This window comes from Stegodyphus dumicola, chromosome 3 (genome assembly GCF_044657685.1).
Source record: "Stegodyphus dumicola isolate Sdum_Otavi_A_Nest chromosome 3, ASM4465768v1".
NCBI classification, from domain to species: Eukaryota; Metazoa; Arthropoda; class Arachnida; order Araneae; family Eresidae; genus Stegodyphus; species Stegodyphus dumicola.
This window is the reverse complement of record NC_140770.1, coordinates 236846037-236868020: the sequence shown is the minus strand read 5'-3', so window position 1 is coordinate 236868020 and position 21984 is coordinate 236846037. Positions and strand designations below refer to the sequence as shown.

Sequence of the window (21984 nt, the reverse complement as noted above, 5' to 3'; positions counted from 1 at the left end):
TATTTATTGGATGCAAGTTTTAATAAATCTTACGTATTTAATATTTTGCAATAGCCAGTTTTTCTAAATAAGTACCGACAGTTATGACTGCATTTGCAACTGTACATATGCTGCTTTTCATTATATTTTAACTATGATCAGAAATATCAAACATAAATTTATTATCATAGATGTCATATGATTATTTAAATCAAGTTAAAAATCATAGGCGTTTCACTGAAAGCAAAATAAATACTTTCAGGTTAGCTCTAAAAGTTGTGCGAGTGGTTAATTCGCTGAATATTGGTAGTTAAACCTGGTTTCGAATAGGCTGACTGCCTGGATTCCTTCGCATCTTTTCTGAAGCATAGCGCCAGTACGAGCCAGTTCCCGTTAAAAACTCTCCGACGCACACATGCGTCCCCTTAGGTAGATATCTAATGCTTGTATCTGTTTGCAATAATCAAATAACCTAAAATCTGAAAATTTCGAGAATAACCATACTCATATTCATGAATGTTTTGCCAAAGCATCATAACAGATAATGATTTTTCTTAACTATCACAGATGAAATTCTGATATTGCTTACCTTTCTCCCCTCATAAAATGTATTATATTATTAGCTGTGATATTCGACTCAGATTCATACTGGTACATATATACGAACCAGTTCTCTTTAGGAAGTCCTCCATGATGACATCGCTCCTTTTAAACAGATAGTCCTCTAGTGCTTTAACATATTCAAATAAACCAAACCAACGCATAATACAAATAAGAAACAGATGTGATAAAGGCGAAATAGATTGCTACGTAGTTACAAATTTAGAAACAATCCATATGTACTCCAAGTAATAGAGTCTAACCTGTTTTTCAAATTCATAGTAAAATAAAGCTGAATACGATATGCTTCTTTTCTACTCCTACTGTATTTATGTGCGATTATGTATAAGCTCTTGCTTTTGATCCCTCAATTAGTGTTTACATAAAATAAAATATTTCTCTTTTATTTATTATTATTTTTCTTTTATTTTTATTTTTATACACTAACAGAAATTATATTTCAGTCACTAATAAAAGATGCATTCTGCTTAAGTGTTGCTTAAGGTATTTTTTCCTAGTTTTCATTAAAAGAGTGTCTTTAGCATGCTGTGGGTAACTATCGCGTGTTTGGTTGCCACAAGTAAATGCGTAGCTTCCTTTTATGTGCTCAGATATATAAAGATATATCACTATTAGATCACTATGCATATCACTATTTAGAAGTCATATTCATTTTCCCTTGATATAAAAGACAAAAAACGGTGCAGAAAATATGATTTTTTTGGTTTCTTTTTTGGTAAAATTAAAACAATTTGGTTCAACTTTCATTTTCATTGTTTTCCGTACGTAGTTTTGCTTTTATAAACTAAGAGCAATTCGTAAAACCAGAGCTCAAAAAAGTAAGCCATAAATTAATTAATTTTTTTTCTCCGTAATGACGTTGTCATGGCAATAATATGTAACCAGATTATAGATTTTATATTGGATGGAAAACTTTTGACAATTAACTTGTCAAAAATTTTCAGCAATCTTGATTTTTAGCCCAAAGGAGCGTTAGCTCAGAAGGGCTTTTTTTCTCGAAATGGCATTTTGCGTCAAATCATTAAAAGCGTTGAATCACTTTTCAAATTGTTGCCACAAAATCTTATCACCCTCTATTATTTTTAAAGAAATTAAATAATGAATATCTGCATGAATATATGTTTCTCGCACTATGAAAAAAACAAGGGTACTTAGGGTTATCAAATTTTGAGTAATGTAATTCGTTTGAGTAACGTAATTCCACCAGAATATGGGACACTGGAATCCCGAATTTTAAATTTCGAATCTGTTTTATTATCTATTTCATATTTTGTAAAATGTCAACGAATTTTTGATTAAAAAACTCATTGATTTGAAAACAAGCGTAGCAACACTGTACGGAATAAAATAATTTTATCTCAAGCTTGCAAGACTCTCTATCGGAAATTCTAACGATAATATTTCTTAAATATTTTTAGCCCAAAGGTGTGTTGGCCCATATGTTCTCGAAACATGTATGGGTGTGTGAATGATAAAAACTCTCTCTTGTGCCTTATATAAAATCTGAAATCTTTCAAAATTTATTTAAAATTTATCTTATTTTTTGCAAAACGTGGTTTTGTAATTCTGAAGTTTGATAATTCGATTATTTGTAAAATAAGTTGTAAACTTAACTATGAAGCATTTTCCTCACGAAACCAATACTGGAAACAGAACACACGTCGTTGCAGTATGTAATCCAACTATGAATAAAAGATATTTTGCAAATGCTGATAAAATAAAAACTGTTTAGAGAAATAGGAGAGTTATTGACTGCATATTTGAACATTAAAGTTCTCAAAAAGTTATTACTAAATATCTGCAATTTTCAGAATGAAAAATCTAAAACCTTACTTATGAAAGCTTTGAAATCTTACTATTTTCCCCCTTGTTAGTTACTTTGTGAGATTAACGAAGTAACACGTATATATTTCAAAAAATTTCCAAATGTATTCTGGGAATCTTGCTAGCATTAAAAAGCTTACTAGAGTATTTTACGTCGCTTATAAATTGTTTCTAGATTGCTTACAAACTTCCTTTTTGTACTCGCATATCCACTAAATTACTCTGTGATATCTTAGGTTCTCTACAGATTCATGTGCTTAAGGTCAAATATACAATTTTGAAGATTTAATTAATTTTAACTAAGATTGAAGTCCGCATACTTAAGAGAAAATCTATTCATTGTATGATATTCTAAAATGAAACATCCCCTTTGTTAACTTTTGAAACAATTAAACTGGAAAAAAGGGACAAAAAAGTTTAAAATTAAATCTATCGCAATCATTTTTAGTATGAAATTTTATTTTAAAACTTTTATTATTTTCTCTAATAATTTAAACATTAATTTATTATTTACTGTTATCGTCTCCCTTTTATTTCACTCGCTTTGTCCAGAATAATCAGAATTAAACTATTAAAACTACGTAAGGTAGAGAGATAATTATCAGCTAATTTAAACAAAGTCAGTAAAAAAGGCTGAGATGTAGATACTGATAAATTATTTAGAAGCTTGAGTTCTAACCAGCATATGTTATAAATTAAATCTTATGGTATTTCTAAATTAAATTGACGTTAATCTATCAGGAATGAAAACGCTTCTGTGATGAGATCTTGTGGTATAACTGTTATCATATTTCAGGTAATAATAAAAAGCCTGGAGTTCAATTATGCGCAAAAGCAGCGACTGGTTTCTCTAGATTTGCGTTACCTTATTTAAAACTAGTAGCTACCCTGCCAGCCTTCGTCTTGTTTTTAAATGTACCGGGAAAATGCCTGAAGGGAACACCAAAAGTAAAATTTAAAAAATACGCAGAATTTTACTCTACAAGCAACTTCATAAAAAATGCATTACATATAACAAAATTACAATGAAATAAGCAATATCTCTTAATACAAATATTAATTATCCTAATAAATAAATTAACCAACTTCCCGTTGCCTTCTCTCAACAAACGTTCAGTATCGGCAAAGAAAAATTAAATTTGAAAACTGCACAGAATTATCGCCCTCATTTTTCCAAGTGACAACAGTGCTGATTTTCAACAGTCAGCAATCCAGTACACAATTGAATGAAAAATTGTTGCCAAAACCATATTTCTAAAACAATGAAACTATTTAAAATGATGCGATAAAATCGAAAAGATAATATAAAAAAAATCTGATTCGAATTTTGAAAAAATCGCTTCGAGGTACACTGGCTCTTGTCTAGATGCTCCTATATACCCAATTTCGTATACCAGGATATATTAGCTTACGCGCAGCACGAACGAAAGACACGCAGACACTTTCTTTTATTATATGTAGAGATAAAACGAAATAAACAGTATAATGCTACCAGAGTCTGAATTCAGTGTTATTTTATTATAAATAATGATGATATTATTAGTCGGTAAACAACGAATATTTAGCATATAATCCTGTAGATGTGACAATGTATGAGTGTTAATAATTGCTAAGTTCTGTTGTGTTAATCTAACTAGTAGTCATTTTATGTTTTGGTCTTTACTGTCCCTTCTTCTTTCCAATTTCTCACCAGAATGCAAATTAGCTCACGTGTATTGAAATTAAGGTTTTTGATATTGTAAGATTGTAAGACACTGCATGTTTTGCGATAAGAGGCTAGCGCAGATAAGATTTGTAGTCCTTGGCCTTGCATTATAATTGCCGATATTTGAATGTGTAACCTTCGGCTGCCAGCTTACTTGAATTAAAATTTTACATTTGACTGTTACTTTAAGTTACATCACCATAAGTGGTTGGCTGAGTTTTAAACGCCAAGTGTACCATCTGTTCTTCTTTGATTTTAAATAGTCTTTTACACCTTTCTCAACTCTCAGTTATTATTTCAGACTTGGCGAGACTTCGCTGCCAGTCTACCTAAAGTTTACCTAAAGTTTGGTTACAATTTATGATAGCTAAAAGGACTAAACTTTACAAATCTTAAGTTATTTATTTTAAATTCGAGATGTTTATTTAAAATTTCATAGTCCGTTTCAATTTTGCCAGTGACGGTACATTGATTCGGGAGACATTTAATGCCCGCAAAGTACCTAAAAGCAGTCATGTTAGTGGTTTAAGGAAGACTCCATAGAGGTACCGATTAAAGAGTAACTTTTAGAGGAGCAGAGGATCCAGCTGTTATATTAGCTGTACTTTGGAACATGCTCTTTCCTGCAGATGAAAAGGGCATTTGTTCAAACTAGAGAGTCAAAATGTTTATGTGTGCTGAGCACTCCTGTAGTCTCAAATTCATACTTAAATAAAAACAGCCATGATTTGCCTTCGAATAGCTCAAAGAACAAGTGTAGCTTTCCCGTAGATTAGGAAGTTCTATATTGAAATTCCAGTTGGAATTTATGCCCCTCACCAGTGGCCGAGCAACAAAGTCAACTGAACATGGTTAGGTGGATTCAGTGTGTTCTAATTCTGACAGAACAGACTACCTGCATGAGTGGTTCCGTGGATTTCTCCAATCGTAGCATGGATACGCCCCAGTGTCTTATAGACAGACCTCTAGGGAACCCTAATGTGCTGTTCCAGAATCAAATTAAAGAACTTACTTTCATAGAACCAGTCATGCATTCGAAAATTAAACATCATATACAACTTAGGTAAGGTAAAATAAAAAAATAAAAAAAAATTACAAGTCTGAAATCCATTTAGTATTTAAACTCAAAAAAGAAAGGGAAAGAAGTAAGAGATACTAAATAATGCCCACACCAAAAACATTTTAAGGTATTAATTTACAAAAGGTTTATCATAAAAAAGTCCACATAAAATATTGGGAGAAGATACGGCTAATAAACTATGCTGTTTAAATTTTGTATCGTATTATGTGTTTGTGAAGTATAAAAATAAAGTGGGAGAATGTGAGTTTAGTTAATATTTCAGACTACATACATGAGCAAGATTTTCATGAGTGATAATGGAAGGACGATTTCTATTTGAAATTTTGGAGAAAAAGTATTCTGAAGAAAATTTAAATTGTGATGAACGACCATTTATTCAACGGATGCGATGTCAGTATTTTATGTAGTTTGAATGACTGAAAGTGTTAAATAAGAAGAATGTAATGCAATTGTAAAACTGCTTATGCGTTGAAATATTTTTACTGAGTTACTTTTTTGCTTTATTCATTTAAAAATACTTCTAAGGAACAATTATTCTTTTAAAATAAAAGTAAAGACTAAAAAGCAAATTATGGCCACAAAGCGAATACATGCGACAGCAACGCAACTTCGAGTTTGTCGCTCTATGAGATAACGCCACAGATTGCCGGTGATTGGAAGACAGAATAAAAGTAAGTAATAAAAATATTGCATAGAACTTTATTCCGAAAATTCTTGCTTATTTTTAAGAGGCGAGCGCCTTTACTAAAGACGTCAGTTTAGTTTAACTTCCTCTATAACTAAGCAGAATTTGAGCGAAAATGGTGAGAAAAAGTTTGCTCGGTTTTCTTACGCATAAAAAAGTACTGTAATATTTGTATATATTTATTATAATATGACATCTATTATTTGAATTCGAGGTATTGGTAGAGGTTTGGATATTTTAACTATTTGGATCGTACGAGATTACTCATACGTATTTGTGTACTCGTATATACGCTTAGATGAGCGCGCAGGAAAGCCACATTTTAAATGGAAGATTTTTGCAATTGTACCTAAGTATAAATAACTTTTAAAATATGCAGTATTTTATAACTTAAAAATTATTATGTTGGTTCTCCTTTTCTTCAAATCAGATAGATCATAAACTGTAAAAGAGGATCGAATTCCCAGTTTTGTGTATTAGTATATTGTATGTGTGTGTATTACCAGTTTTGTGTGCATGTAATAACTTGGACAAGTTAGTGGCGTAGCAGAAGTATAAGGAAGAAGAAACTTGCAGATGTGGGGGGAATTTAATTATTACCTTTTTATTTAGGTGCAGACGCATTTTTCATTAAGCCAATCCAAATAAAATGGGCGATATAATGCATTGTTCTTAAAGAATTTTCACAATGGTACCTGTGAAATATATTTTACAAGTGAAATATATTTTTGAAAATAGCAGGCAGCGACAGCAGAAAGTTGACAGAAGCAAAGCGGAAAGAAAAAATGTGTCGGAATACAAGTTGGAGGTTTTGTTCAAAAAGAGAAAAAAAAGTTTTAGTTTCCAAATTTTAAATTCCGATTTCTATGTCATCCAGCATTATGTAAAACATGGAAAGGGAAAATATCCAAATTAAAATAGGGAATAAAAGGGGCTATTGCCAACTAAAATTAGAAGTTTGCCTTACGTATTTTTTAAAACGTTTTTGGTTTCAAGTGAAATCTTACTTTAAATTAATTAAAATTAGTTTGAGTTATATATATGTATATGTGCGTGTTTGTCTTTTTTTATGCATGAATGTAAGATGTAATTTTAACTCTAATTTGTTAATAGAACTTGAATTCTTCTTATTAAAATAATTATTTTTTCTTTCTATTCTAATAACAATCCTATGCTCATGATAAATCATTCTGAAGTGCGTCACTTTATATCATTCTTATGTAATGATATGATAGGGGTACACTTACACAGCGGCAAAAATAGAACTAAACCTTATAGTAAATAAATAGAAACATTTATAAACCAGTAGCATCAAAGACTATATTCCCGTATTGAGAAATGAAGCAATTTCACCATTCTTTATAGAACAACAATAAGAAAAATCTTTCCTAAAACAAAGAACAAATTTCCAGTATTTCCCTTGAACAGCTATTTCCTTCCCGTCCGCGGTCCCATACATGGAATTCATGTCATTAGGTTACATGATCGTGTTGAGAGATGCATACCGCTCGAAATTCTCACGGAAAAGAATTTTATGCCAGTAGAACGCTTTTATCTACTGCTGAACAGACCACTGTATGATATAATCGCGCTATTTCTGCACACACATTCCATTACAAAATCTTCTTATTTTGATTCCTTCTGTATTCCTTTGAAAGTTAGCCAGACACATTTTAATAATACCGAATAGGGTGGTGCGTATTATGTCTATCAGTTTTAAATAACAACAAAAGGAAGGTGAGAGGGTTTTAGAAAATTTAGGTATAGCTGAATAGTTATAAGCGCATAGACATCTACTGTAATGTGTTATATGAATAACATAATATATCAGAAAACTTTGAAAATAATGTCTTTTCAATGTCCTATTTCTGTTTCGATGCACTGTTTGAGGCGATGGGAACAGCTACCTTGAAGTGTCTCATCAGATCTTGTGGAATAGCGCCGAAGTACAGCCCTATTTGTTATTGCCGTTGTGCTGTGCTGTTGGAATCAAATTGTATCCTCCAACTTTCTTCCTCACGGTAATGCCGAACTTCAGTGTATTTCTGCTTGGGTGCACTGTTTGAGGCGATAGAAGCGGCTTCCTTGAAGCGTCTCATCAGGTCTTGTAGAATAGTGCCGAAGTAAAGCCACATTTGCTATTGCCGTTGTGCTGTCCTGTTGGAATCAAATTGTATCCTTCAACTTTCTTCCTCACGATAATACTGAACTTCAGTGTTCCTGCCTTCTACATTGACCAACGGTATGTGGTACAGAGGCTTTTCGCACACTTTTTAGACGGATTGCAATAAAAAGAGATCCCTTTGTTATCATCAAAGAGGAGAAAAAATCTTAAACCATGCTTCAAAGAATTATAGAGAAAGTTTTTCTAAGGGATTTATGATTGTTGCTGATTTTTCATATAACGGGAAATAAAAAATAAAGAGAGTGGAGAAAAATGTTAAGAAGAACTCCATATGTTAAGAGAAAATTATTTTATACCCAATTTTTAAATATGAAATACCTTCTCTTTATACACAGTGTGCTCAATCAGTAGAGCTGCTTCAATAAAAAGCAAGCAGAGACACGTCAAATTCTACTGTTAATTTCCTGAAACAAAATGCAGCAAGAAACGGGTCACTACTAAATCTCCTGATATGTTATCAATGTATTTTTGCGCTTTTGGGTTTTTAAAAAGCGGGTTTTCTAAACTTCGATCTACAACCTCCTTAGACTTTGGAAAGCTATTCGAGAGCAATGGATAAAATACCTCTTTCGATGCTAAAAAAGGCTTTAGTGTTTTTGAAATTACATTGTAGAAAGTTAGGGAACAAATGAAAAATTTGAAAGATAAAGAGTTTAGGTAAAATATTTCTATAAATACAATGAAAATCGTCTAAAATGTACGAATAGCCTTTATATTCCAATCACCTGAATTCAAGATCTCTACGGATATATGTATGCCATAAATGTGCAAGTGCATTCTGGCTGGATCGCCAACTTAAATTAGCCCACACACATCACACACACATATATATATATACACTGCTGGCCATGAATACACTGCAACACCATGAAGGAAAGCAAATACAAAAAAGATATTTATTGCACGTAAACAGTGTGGTATGAAGACAAAATGATTAAATTTGTAAGCATTTTGGAGGTTTACAGAGGTGCGAAATTAGTAGAAACAGCTGCCACACCTGGCAGTCAAAACGGCCCTTACGTCATTAAACGTGGAGTCAAACTGGGCTTGGATGACAAGAATGGGCAACTCGTTCCATGCTGCTTCAAGTCTATGCCACACATCCTCAACCGCATTAGCTGGAGAGGGATGGCGGGCCAGTCTCTCAGCAACTCATGGCCAGTTGGTTTCAATGGGTGATAGATCTGGAGATCGTGCAGGACAGGACAGCAATCGAATACCCTGTGTATAGAGGAAGGTCAGAACACGACGTACAACATGTGGACTTGCATTATACTGTTGGAACAGGGCGTTTGGGGGCCTCAAAGATAAGGCACAACCACTGGACGTAAGATATCAGAAATGTATCCATCTGCGTTTAAATTGCCGTCGATCAAAACTAAAGAAGTGCGTTTCGTGTACCCAATGGCTACCCAAACCATCACACCAGGTGCATCCCCTATACCGCTATCGAATGCAAGCAGGGGACGTGCGGTCTCTTCGGAGCTTCCAGACGCATATACCGCCATCAGAATACCAGCACTCAGAACTGGGATTCGTCTGAAAAGACGACATTGTACCACTCCTATATCAAGCTTTCTCGTTCGGCGCACTAAAGTCGCTGTTTCACTCTATGCTGCATTGCCAAGGGAAGCCGAAGTAATGGTCGCCGTGCTGATAGTCCACGCTGCTGCAAACATTGACGTACCGTACAAGCGGATACTGGGCATGTTGCAAACCTGCTCATTTCCTGAGTAATGGTCCGTGACATGGTCGTACGGTTTTGCAGGGCTGACCTCACAATATGTACGACCTCTAGGCGTTAGTCATGGGAGGGCTTTGAGATCCTGCATGCTGTTCAGTATGACCATCAGCAACCCATTGATTCCTTGACTTGTGTCGAATGGAAAGAGAAAGACAGTGCGCTTTTACTCTGCATCAGATAAAAGAATGTCTGGAACAACAAAAGGAAAATATGAAGAATCAAGATGGTAGAATGGGATATTTCACTTAGCCGCCATCAGTCGTCGAAGAAAGATGAAATGAATGAAAATAGACCAGCAATGTGAAAAACGTTGGATCAGTAAGGTAGTAGGTACTTCAAATAATTAACAAAATGTTAGGTTAGAATATCCGAAGGATATTTGTGTTTTGCTCTAGGAAAAGGTGAGCATCGCAAAGAGCTGATACAGCTGTTTGGATGTAATAGTACAGAAAGGAAAAAATTCGTTGCAAGTTTTTTGATATAATTTTGTATAGTATCAATTTGTAGATCTCTGTGAATATATGAATTTGGGATGAACCAGGATGTATTAATAATTTTACGAAGGGTTTTATTTTGAATAACTTGGATCTTTTTTATGTGTGTTTTAGCGGCGTGTCCCCATACCGGACTGGCGTAAAGTAAAGTAGGTCTAAGGATGGACTTGTATAAAATAAGCTTATTGTTGATAGTCAGATTGCTATGTCTGCCGAGGAGAGGACGCATAGTAGCTATTGAGATATTGAATTTCCTGACAGTTTCGTGTAAATGTTGCCGAAAAGTTAGTTTTTGGTCAAGTGTGACTCCGAGATACTTCACTTGATCCGTCCACTGAATTTCGTCGTCAAAGAAGATGGGATTAGGCGGAAGGAAGTTTGTTTGTCTTTTTCTGAAAATAATGGCTTTGGTTTTGTCAGTGTTAACGGCGATTCTCCACAGCGTCATCCAGTTTTCAAGAAGCTCCAAATAGTTTTGTAGAAAAATTTGTATAGTATTGATGGTTGAAGCTTGTGATAGGATAGCGGTATCGTTGGCAAATAAGGCGATAGTAATATGAGATTCTTTTGGAATGTCTTGAGTATAAATATTGTAAAGAAAAGGAGAGAGAACGGAGCATTGAGGGACACCTGCAGTAACATTTCTAGTAGTTGAAAGGGTGTTTCCAAATTTGACAGCAAAAGTGCGATGTCTGAGGCAAGAGGCAATAAGTCGAATAAAGTGGTTCGGAAAATTGAGCTGAATTAGTTTGAATATAAGTCCTTGGTGCCACACTCTGTCAAAGGCTTTGGCAATACCTAAGCAAATTGCGCCGGTAGGAAATTTGCAATCGAATCCATCAGTAATGTAATTGATAACGTGGAGAAACTGGTGATAGGTGCTGTGCAGATGTCTGAATCCAAATTGTTCATTAGGAGTATAAGAGCTATGAGGCATGATTCGATTATTATAAAACAGAATAATTGTTTCAGCAATTTTAGAAATTTGACTAAGTAAACTGATAGGCCGATAATTTTGAGGAAAAGTAGAACTTTGATGAGGCTTAGGGAAGACAACAACAACTGCATGTTTCCATACTTTTGGGAAGTAAGAGAGCTTGATAACTGAGTTAATTATTTTAGTTAAGCACGTAATTGCATTAATTAGAAGATGCTTGACTGCTTTGTAAGAAATGCCATCACATCCAGCAGCTTTTTTAGTTTTTAAAGAGCTAATAAAATCCGCAACAATTCTCGGAGAAGCAAGAAAGGTGAAATTAGGTTGTCCAGGGCTATTAAGGAAAGAATATACTATGCTATTGACTTTGGTGTGCTGTTGACTTTGACTTACCAGCCACAATATGATAAAGTTCTCGCAGATATACAGTGCAAAATTTTAACTAAACGAAGTGAATAAGATGGTCAATTTTTGATACATAAATACTTTGATTATTTTCATTAGTAAACTTTATTTTGTAAATATTAATATAAAGTTTTTTTAGAAAAATTAGATAATTCATTCATGCCATTTTTTCTTGTTACAGAAAATAAATATATAAACATGTACGTTACGTTACTTTAGCTCTGCCACTGGTAGACCGCCTTCGATTTTTAAATGTGGAGTAGACCACGGATCCCAAAAGTTTGGCCACCCCTGCTATATATGTAATATGATGACCTGAAGTAAGATTACGGATTAACGATGGTTTTCTTGAGTTATAATCCTGGGGGTGGAGACTTTAGTTAAAAAAATGAAACTAGATTTTTAGATTTGTAGACACGTGTCTACAAATTTAATTTTTATTGGCGGCAATTGAATATAATTTTTATTGGTGGAAACGAACTAATTATCGAAAACGATCATGGATGATCATGGATGCAATACGCACACCGCAATTTTATATAAAGTATCACATTTTATATAATGGCATAATTATTAGTACGACTAAGGAATATAAGCCAAGTAAAATATTGACTGCAGAAGAGCTGAAGATGAAAGCTACGAAATTATCAAATATGAAGTCTCACCAAGAGGAGATTTTTGGTTTAGGTTAGAAACATTTCAGTTCTCGAAATTGGGAGTTAGGTTCCCAATGAGGTATTTACGAGTCGTTCAAGATGAATTGACCTAGAAATGATGCAGTTCAAGTTAGGATTATCAGAATACAGAGGGCAAGTTACGGGTTTAAAACTAGTTTAAATCATAATTTTGATTTAGATTATTTTTTATCTTACACACACACACACACACACACACACATATATATATATATATATGTCATGATTTAAGTAACGAAATTTAAGCTATTTAAATTATTCATAGGGAAGGATAAGTTTTTATGTTTTTGAAATTTTGTTGAGAATTTTGAATACGAATTTTATAATTATTCTAAAAATGAAGTAGGTGTAAAAAATAAGTGAAATTGTTACAGATACGTAATATAAAATTATGGTAAATGCATGTTAAAATTTATGGGTTATTCTGTGTTAAGTAAAGTATGATGAGGGTGTACTGGTTCCTTCAACAGAGGCCTGTAATTACCTCTGTACAGTTGTTCCCTTCACCCTCTTCAAGTAAGATAATGTTGGAGGCTCTCATTTTATGAGTGTTTGTAATTTTTTAAATATTATTATTATTATATTTTTTTATTATGGAATGTATTAGTGCAGTTCTCAAAGGCCAGTTACCTTAATGCAAGGAACGGAGGCCTTTTCAAGTAACTGCCTAGGCACCCTGGGCCACCAGTGCAGAGAACACACTGGTTAGCTCAAGAGGACAGCCCTATTGATGGATATGTTTGTTTAGAAGTATTGCGAGGCTTCCAGTTTGGTAAAATCAGGAATTGTAAATGAAAGATGATAACGGTGAAACCATAAATTCTGAAAATCTTAATCCTATTATTTATGATGTTAAATTATAATTTATCAGTATGGAAATAAGTATAAATATTTATGTTGCATTACATTTAATTATAAGAAATGATTATGTAAAAGTTTTTGTGATATTCTGTAATAACAAGAACCTTCCCCGATGAATTATGATTATGTGAACTCTCAAACAAAAAGACTTTTGGACTGAAATGTTGAAAAATTCAATAGGACTCTAAAAATTAAGAATCTATTTAAAAAAAAAATTGATATTTATAAATAATACTTTACAGGATCAAAATTTTATTATTTATTTATATATATTTTTTTAATTTGCTTGTGCTTTAACTCTTTTTCTTTAAAAAGGCTTCTCTGTCGCTACGCCTTTTTCTTTTTGAAGGGGGGAATATGTAAGATAAAAATATATGAATCAAAATTATAGATTAAACTATAAAACATTAATTCTTCCTCTTTATTCTAAAATCGTAATAACTTCTCTGCATTGCGTCATTCAAATTAATCATGCGATCTTACGTAACCGTTAATACCAGATGCCTCTTGACGACCAATCACCGAATTGTAAACCAAAACTTTTCTCTTCGCGTTCTTCCATCTTGCATAACTACGCACTTCAGCTTTTGCCCTCTACTCTGCTAAGATGTAATTTCGCTGGCTTGCTTTCCTTCTTAATTATATCAAAAATGTAATGTTCTTGAATATGCATAACTAGAGTGCCAAGGTGATTGTGGCCACAAATATCAATTGGAAATAAAAATGGAATTAAAACTGCTTCGACTGCCAAGTTCTTTAGATATAACCAAGTTAGCATTACTAGCATACTGCGCAATCAAAATCTTCTTCAATATGGGTTTAATCAAGCATCTACAGTGTTCCGTCCTTTCCTTTGCTTTTATCATGACAATTATATATGCGTATATGTATATGTTTGAATTGTATATTCTTTTCTTTCAACTGATTTCATAACATTCAAATACAATTCGCACGTATATACTTCCAGCAATTAGAATAATTTTTATACTTAAGACAATCACAGTTTTGTAATCTTTGTTTCCAGATCTTTTGTTTAATCCTTGATCTCTTGTTCATTCAAAGCGAAGATTAAAATTGCTTTCTATTCCGCTGTTTTCAGGAAATCCTTTAAATGGATGAACCAATAATTTGAATGAGAAGTATGAACTTTTTCAATAATGCAAGGACCAGTATCAAATGTGTTTAAGACAAAGCCTTAAATATCAGCCTAAAATGTTTAAGAAACGAGACAGGAAATTTAGTTGAAGCAAATGAAAAAAAGTAAACGAAACAGTTATATCATTTACCTTCGACAGTTATATCATTTATCGTGAATGTAATAACAGCATATCGTAATCTGGGAATTAATCTGTTATTGCACGTGAGTTATTGTAAGTAGACATTTGAGACTCCCGTGATGTACTATAATTAGGGCGTTTGGGAATTAATCTGATTTCTTTATAAGTTTTTGATGCAGAAGCTGAAGAAAAATGATATCTTAATATCTATTTAAGACATTTTACACTCATAAAAGCATAGTCAAAACGAATTTAGTAGCGAAAGAATATGTGTGAGTTAACGTAACGCTTCCAAATAGTAACACTTTAAAAATGCAATACAGAATTTTCCCTCTCGTAACAGTTCATAGTTATAATTTCCACTGACTGGACAATGATAGAGGGAAAATTCAGGGGGATAAATATAAAATTCCGTTAACAAATTTGACAGGTACAAATATTTAACTTTACTGATTGCTTTTTCATAACCTTGAAATTAGATGAAATCTTCATTATTCGCTGATGTTAAAGAATGAACGAAAAAAAGGACATTTTCTTTCCGTAATTTCTCATTAATGACGTAAATGCATGGAGATCTAATCCAATAGGGATTTTGCTTTTATTCAATAAAATCACATATCATGCACCAATTTGCTATCTAGTATTCTTACAATATAAAGTTGTGCGAGAAAACTTTTATTGTCTCATTTTAGAAAATTAAATTATCTGCTTTAAATAGAAATTCATTTCCTGCATATGATTTTTTTCTCATGTTAAATCAGTTACTTTCTTATCTGTTAACGACCTTCGGAAGAAAAATAAGACTCTTTTATCCACATTTATCAAGATTTTGATACTTCATTGTATGGATTAATTTTATTTCAGATACTGCATATTTTTTCAAACGCATCCTATAAATATTGAGATTAATATAAAATATTATCTATAATTTGAAACATTAGTTAAAGTAAATAGAGAAAGCCTTCAAATATTTGCTTGAATTACCTTTTTTAATATATTATAGATATTTTGGCTATATTGAAGGAAGGTCAAAGAAGAATTTTAAATGTTACCTCTGTTTCTTTCAATCTGGAGTTTTGGGGTCATCGCCCTTTCTTTAGCCCAGCCAGACGAAAATGGAACACTTCTAGCTGAAAGACAAGTTGTTAACGACAATCCTTGTAATTGTTATTTTAAGGTAGGTGTGTAATTTTGAGAAAAAAAATATTTTTTCCCTTAATTTTAAATTATGTCATATTCATGCAAAATTTGAATAATTTCTTGATTACAATAGATTTTCAGATAATGTTATTAATATGTGACTTATAAATGTGTAAATTATATAATATGCTTGTAACAATTAGTAATACTCATAAAACAAGTAGAACTCGTTTCTCTCCTGTAGCCGTGTGAATAGTAATGTGTTCTCCATAATTTAGTGATTTTTTTGTCATGTACTCCTATAGATATGCATAAGTATTTAATTTGCAGAAAGAGCTTGGTAGTATGTGTATGTGCTTTAGTTATAATGAAAGAGAAATTGTTATGTGCATTGGAAAATGAAAGAAAATCTTTAATCATTGGTAAATGCTGTCCAAGACTTTCTAAAACAGAATATCCGGAGGAATAAACAGTGAATTAAAGTACACTTTGAAAGTATCGAATATCCACATTATCAGAGTGCGTTCAATTGCCTGTTAAACATTTGTTCGCTAAATATATTAACATATGTTACTTAAAATAAATGTAGCTGCTATATGTTAGATGATGTATATTAGTTAGATATCATTTGTTAAAATGCATATTAATTGCATCAAAGTAGTTGTCCGCTTTTTACGACCTGTTTTATTTACATCAGTCTTGTTATTCTTGATGCCATGCTAAACAATACGGTTGTAGAGACACTAGGTTATTTTGAGGCAGGACAGATGAAAAATGAGCAGCGTCTTCGCCGGAACTCGAATCACGGGCCTCTCGAATACGCGTCGAGCGTAATGACCACTACCCCACGAAGGCATGCTAAGATGGCGGGAGAAATACCTTATATACCCCCTTTTAATGGAAGACTGGGGATTAAGGGAACCCAATCGCCAAATCCTGGTAGTGGATGATGATTCTTCACCACCTAAATCTCGAAGCAGGAAGCATGGAAAAAGAGCAATGCCCTCGCCGGGACTCAAACCACAGACCTCTCTAATATGTACCGAATGTGCTGACCATTACATTACGAAGGCATGCTAAGAAGGCGGAGAAATACCTTATATTGTCTTTTGCAGAGGGAGGCAGTTTGAACGCATCGACTGGAAAGTCCCCTCGCAAGACTAGTCATAGAAGATCCCTGGTTTTCATATCCTGTATTTTATATTTAAAACTGCTTGAGATTTGTCAGACAGTCTTGTTTTGCCTAAATTTCTTATATAGAAAATTTAGTTATAGTTCTAAATATAAAAATAATTAATTTAAACTAAATAATGAGCAGGAACTATTCTGTATAATAGCTAATACAACCATATCAGTATAAATGTAAGTGAATTTAACCTAAAAAATATAAACAACTTATCAGTGGAACTTCCAAATAAATACTATATTTAATTGGTATAACATTCATTTATTTTCTCATTTAAACAGTACATTCGAGGGAATATTATATTTTAAGATATTTGGAATAACTTATCAATTAAATAAAATCATCTTAGGGAAAAGAGTAATCATAAATTACTGCATATATAAAACAATACATGTATTGTTACATTAAGCTCATGAGCTTAGATACTCCATAGCGAAGTTGATAGTTCAGATAGTTCGTAGCGAGCAGAAAGATTAGAACCCGGTTTTAATGACATTGATCACAGGGTACTCTGGTACTCTTCCCAGGTTGTGGATGTCCGAAATAATTTCTTCTAGTGTTCTCCTTCCTCAGGAGATTTTCGTCTTCCGTCCAGGGAGGAGTGGATTCAACGGTGTTGCCACCCTGAGTCGCGGGACGAAGCAAGTTGCACCTGAAACTCTGCTTTCCAACGCAATCATCGATTAATGTAGCTCGATAGCGGAATGGGGGCATATGGGGTCCCCATGCTCTGTGTTGCTTCCCTTGGATATCCGTCCATATCATGTACTCTGTTGAGCTAAACAGGAGATTAGAAAAAAAGTTACAACCCCGTTCCTTGGGTCTTTCTGTCTTTTCTTCCGCACTTAGAAATCGGAGTATCTTGGACCGTCCCCCCGAACCTTTGGTTTCTTCAGCTTCGTTTAAAAGGTGGTTTTAAAATCATAAGTGGTCTAAGATGAGCTTCATTGCTAGGCAACCAGACCCTGATACCCCAGAAAAACTGGTTTAAACATTTTGCATAAATATCCTAACTTTTCAGCTTTATACCACTTGTTATAAGAGTTCACCCATCACAGCGAAGCAAACATCAGTCGACGGCTTCACTGAGTTAGATATATATTTACGCATGCGAAACTTTCCGCTTCCTGATTGGCTGTGTCTTACACCATGCTTAACAGGTATCAATGAACTTAATGGGTTTTATTTTTTAAATTACAAAGATGTATGACAACAAAGCCATCGTCTGAACGAAGTATTCATTTCGGCTACGATCCAACACCTGCTATTCGCCCGCGTTATACCTTCTCCCGTTTTACCCTGGCAACCAGATTAGGCGAATGTATTAGTCGGTGGTTCTAAGAAGATCGCAGGGTCTAAGAAGATTTTCTAAAAAGATCTCTTAGTCGTGGCTAATTTTCCATGGCCAGGGAAATATTCTTTCCTAGGCAAATTGCCTCTGCTTCGTTAAGTTTCCATATTCAGTGTCCAGGAATCACCCTCTAAAACTCCCAAAAGGGAAGAATTCCTTCGGAATCTCCTTTCTTTCTGGAATGCTCTTCAAGTTCTTTGCTTCAACTCCAAACAAGCAATATAATTGTTATTTCCTTTTACGGTTATAACAGCAGAAACCAGTCCGTCCAATAAAAATTTTCAAATGAATACGAAATTATAAAGTCACCTTATACTTAAAAATGACACAACAAATTAAATGAGCCAATCAAATCTAATATTTGATGGCTGTGCTGTGTTAGTATCGGCTCTAAAATTTAAATCTAACATGTTATTTACTCCCTATTGATTAAACATTCCTGTTAGTAAAATATACATTGCACTAACGTTCCTATCGGAACCCTGTAGATATAGGGCCACGCTCTAAACCGAAAAATTAGAGTGAGAATATATGATTTTGAAAATGAAAAATTCCTTGGATGACTTTTAATGGGTGTGACGGCTTACTTATATGAGCAGTTTATATAACCTTATATATATATATATATATCCTGATAAAAGCAGTTGTTAAATGGTGTTTCCAATTAAGTCAATGCTTGAAATTGTATTCAAAATGAAACCGTTTTACATTATGAATAACGAGTAAGAGAAAGTTAGAAGAGAATCTAAAAAATTGGACACTCATGCTTTACCGAGTTGAAAGCTAGAACTGGCATCTGTTTATCTGCTAAACTCATAAACATATTCAACTAGGAATTTGCTGGCAGATCATCCCATATTACCGACATAAATTCTGGGCATCTAAGAAAGCAATTAAGGAGTTGTTGCAAAATTTAGGTTAGTAGTTTGGTAGGTCTTACATTAAGTAGCTGCTTAGCTGTTCTCTTGAAAAATTTAATTAGCACTGTTTTATTAAGTACATCTCTGCGTTGCTTTCATTTAAAGCTATAAAACGTTTATTTTAACGAAGTGAAGAAGGACGGAAGCTTTACTAATTGCAATTCTAAGTACTTGTTTGGGGACTAAATTGTAGCGTTTATGTTTTATATTAAACTAACCAGTTATTTTATGTTTTGGCTATTTACTGTCGCTTCTTTTTTCCAGTTTCTCGCTAGAATGCAAATTAACTCGCGCGTATTTAAGCTGAAGTTTTTAAATTGAAAGACAGAGCATGCTCTGCCTCTCGAGGCCCCGTTACTAAGTTGCAAATAGCTCAGATAAGGTTAAGATAAGCTAAGATAAAGTTAAGATAAGCTTGGGATTTTCACAATAATTGCTATTATTTGAGTATCTGCGCCGGTTAGGTTGTGAGCCAACTTCGCGTTAAATTGAATTGTCGACTAGCTTATTTTACATTTTAACTTACTGTTATTTAACTTATCTCGCAACAAGTGCTGGCTGCATTTTACCCATTATTTTTCATCTAACGTATTATAGCAGTTTCAAATTTCTGTATCTTTTTAATTAGAAGGAAATAAGCTTTATAGTCATCGTTTTCAAACTTTACGTGTAAGCTAAAATTAAGGTGCTTAAAATATTAAATTTTTACCTCCCTTCAACCTATATACAGAGGTTAGCGAGGTTACGTTTTCCTTAAAAAAATCTGTAGGGAATGTTTTGTGTATAAACATGCATCAGAGTCCTCACAACATGTTTTTATTATTTTTATAACGATGCTTGTCTGCATGTACAGGAGTTCGTTCACACTTCACGAAAACGACATTCTATTAAAATTTTTTCGTAAGCATTTTGAGGTATAGGTTTGGCATTTTCAATACAATCGTCTGTTACTCTTTCATTTTCATTGGAATGCAGAATGAAATATTTACTTTATAAATTTCTACCAGAAATGATGAATGTCTCGATATTTACGTAAATGCTTATAAGAAAATCTATCGACTCGAAGATCCATTGCATTAGAATAGGGAATGTATTCTGGCTCTCTAAGTAAAATCATTCATAAATATCTGAAGTCGAAAAAGATGTTTAAGCACAAAAGTAATCTATTGCGCCAAAACGTATTACGGAAAGGAAACAAATTGTAGAAAATTTTATGAAAAACATCTAGCAGCTGATAAATGGATATTTATGATAGCACTCGATGAGGCATGGGTTACTGTATTTAAATGACTGAGATAAAAAAGTCAATTTCTTATGGCTTAGGTGATAGAAATTGAACGTACGAAATATCTTCCTCAGTATACAGAAAAAGGAGACTCTTGATAGTTACAAGATTCTGTTACAAGGGTAAATTAAAACTCAGAAAAATCTCAAGTAAGGCTAAATTCACTGTACTATCGGCACAATATTTTTAGAACCAATAATTGAAGGAGAAATTCCAGGCTTATATGGAAAGGACATAAAAAAAGGGGACCTTCATGAGGACAAATTCTCTAGTCACATGTCTAAGAGCTAAAGTTACAGACGAGAGTAGAAGCTGCCATATAAAAGTGAATCATGGCAAGAAATACTCCCTTTATGCATAAAAATTAATTATCAGAATCGTTTTATAATGTACCAATGAACTTCTCGATGATTGACGAAGTTTTGCCCACGATAACTTTTATATCAAACTTCCAAAGATTCTTTCCATATTTAAGCTTTCTGCATTTACATAAAGAGTTGATTAGATTGATTTTGGGGAAAACTAGACAACCGAAAGTGTTACATGAAGCCCATAAAATTTTTAATGGACAACCGGAAGTGGCTTTTTAATTTAAGCCCATAACATCATTGGAGCAATCAATATAACGCATCGTCGAATATATAAACCATATCACATCATTGCAGTTGAACGAGTATTGTTTACTGATATCTAAATATCGCACAGATACAACTACAAATAAAAATGAATTTAGATTTGTGATACTATGGAAAAAAATATAGAAAAATATTAAAGTATGATATTCGCAAAGAATTCATTTTAAACATATTAAGAATAAGGTATTTATTTTAAACACATTATGAACATCTAATTTTCTTTAATTAAAATTTAATTAAATTATATATTATTCAACTGCCCGATAAAAAAGCATTTAATAAAAACCAAATGCGCAAATATTTGATTATGCTGGTGTAAATAAATAAAAAAAAAAAAAAAAAAAAAAAAGGTTTTACACATGGTCAATTATATCTAATAAAATGCAATTGAAAATTTCGTATTATAGACCTATCTATTAAGCGTGACAGCAAATTAGTTTTTATCTACAAATGACCAAACGGAAGTAATACTTTACTTTGCTATTTAAAAGGAAGGAAGTGGCAGGTCACGTGCTGCCCACGTCAGACTTTGTATTATTAATATTATTATTATTTTTGAAGCAGGAGACACGAAAAGAGAGCGATAACCTCGCCAGGACTCGATCTTGGACCTCTCCAACAGGCGCCGAATGTGCTACCGTTGCACCACGAAAACATTCTAGAAGAAAGGAGAAAATACTTTATAGCTTTTCTCTTAAGACAACAATTTGAAAAAAATCTACTACAAGTGTTTTCCAAGTATTTTCATACTTGCGTATCCCTTTGAACCTGACTTTTATATCTCCTTGTTTTTAAAATAGTAGTGGTTTCCTTAAATTCAAGTTACGCTATAGTAATTGAAAATATAGTTATAGTCCTGCAAGCTCTATCATAAAGACAGCGATTTATCCCTAAAATTAAATAAAGTATTAAGAAGTCTTAATTTCGGATATCGTGTTTCAACGAAAATATCTATTTTGACTGCTATCGAATGC

At 33.1% G+C, this 21984-nt stretch overlaps 1 protein-coding gene across 2 annotated transcripts in view; it reads left to right on the top strand.

Moving 5' to 3' along the window:
* LOC118183025 (uncharacterized) overlaps window positions 1–21984 on the top strand; it is a 109786-nt gene that overhangs the window by 29477 nt on the left and 58325 nt on the right. For both annotated transcript variants that reach the window (XM_035352427.2, XM_085812397.1), the window contains exon 2: window positions 15497–15670. In XM_035352427.2, the coding sequence (XP_035208318.1) occupies window positions 15539–15670 (132 nt within the window). In that variant the 5' untranslated portion in view covers window positions 15497–15538. The remainder of the gene's footprint in view (window positions 1–15496; window positions 15671–21984) is intronic.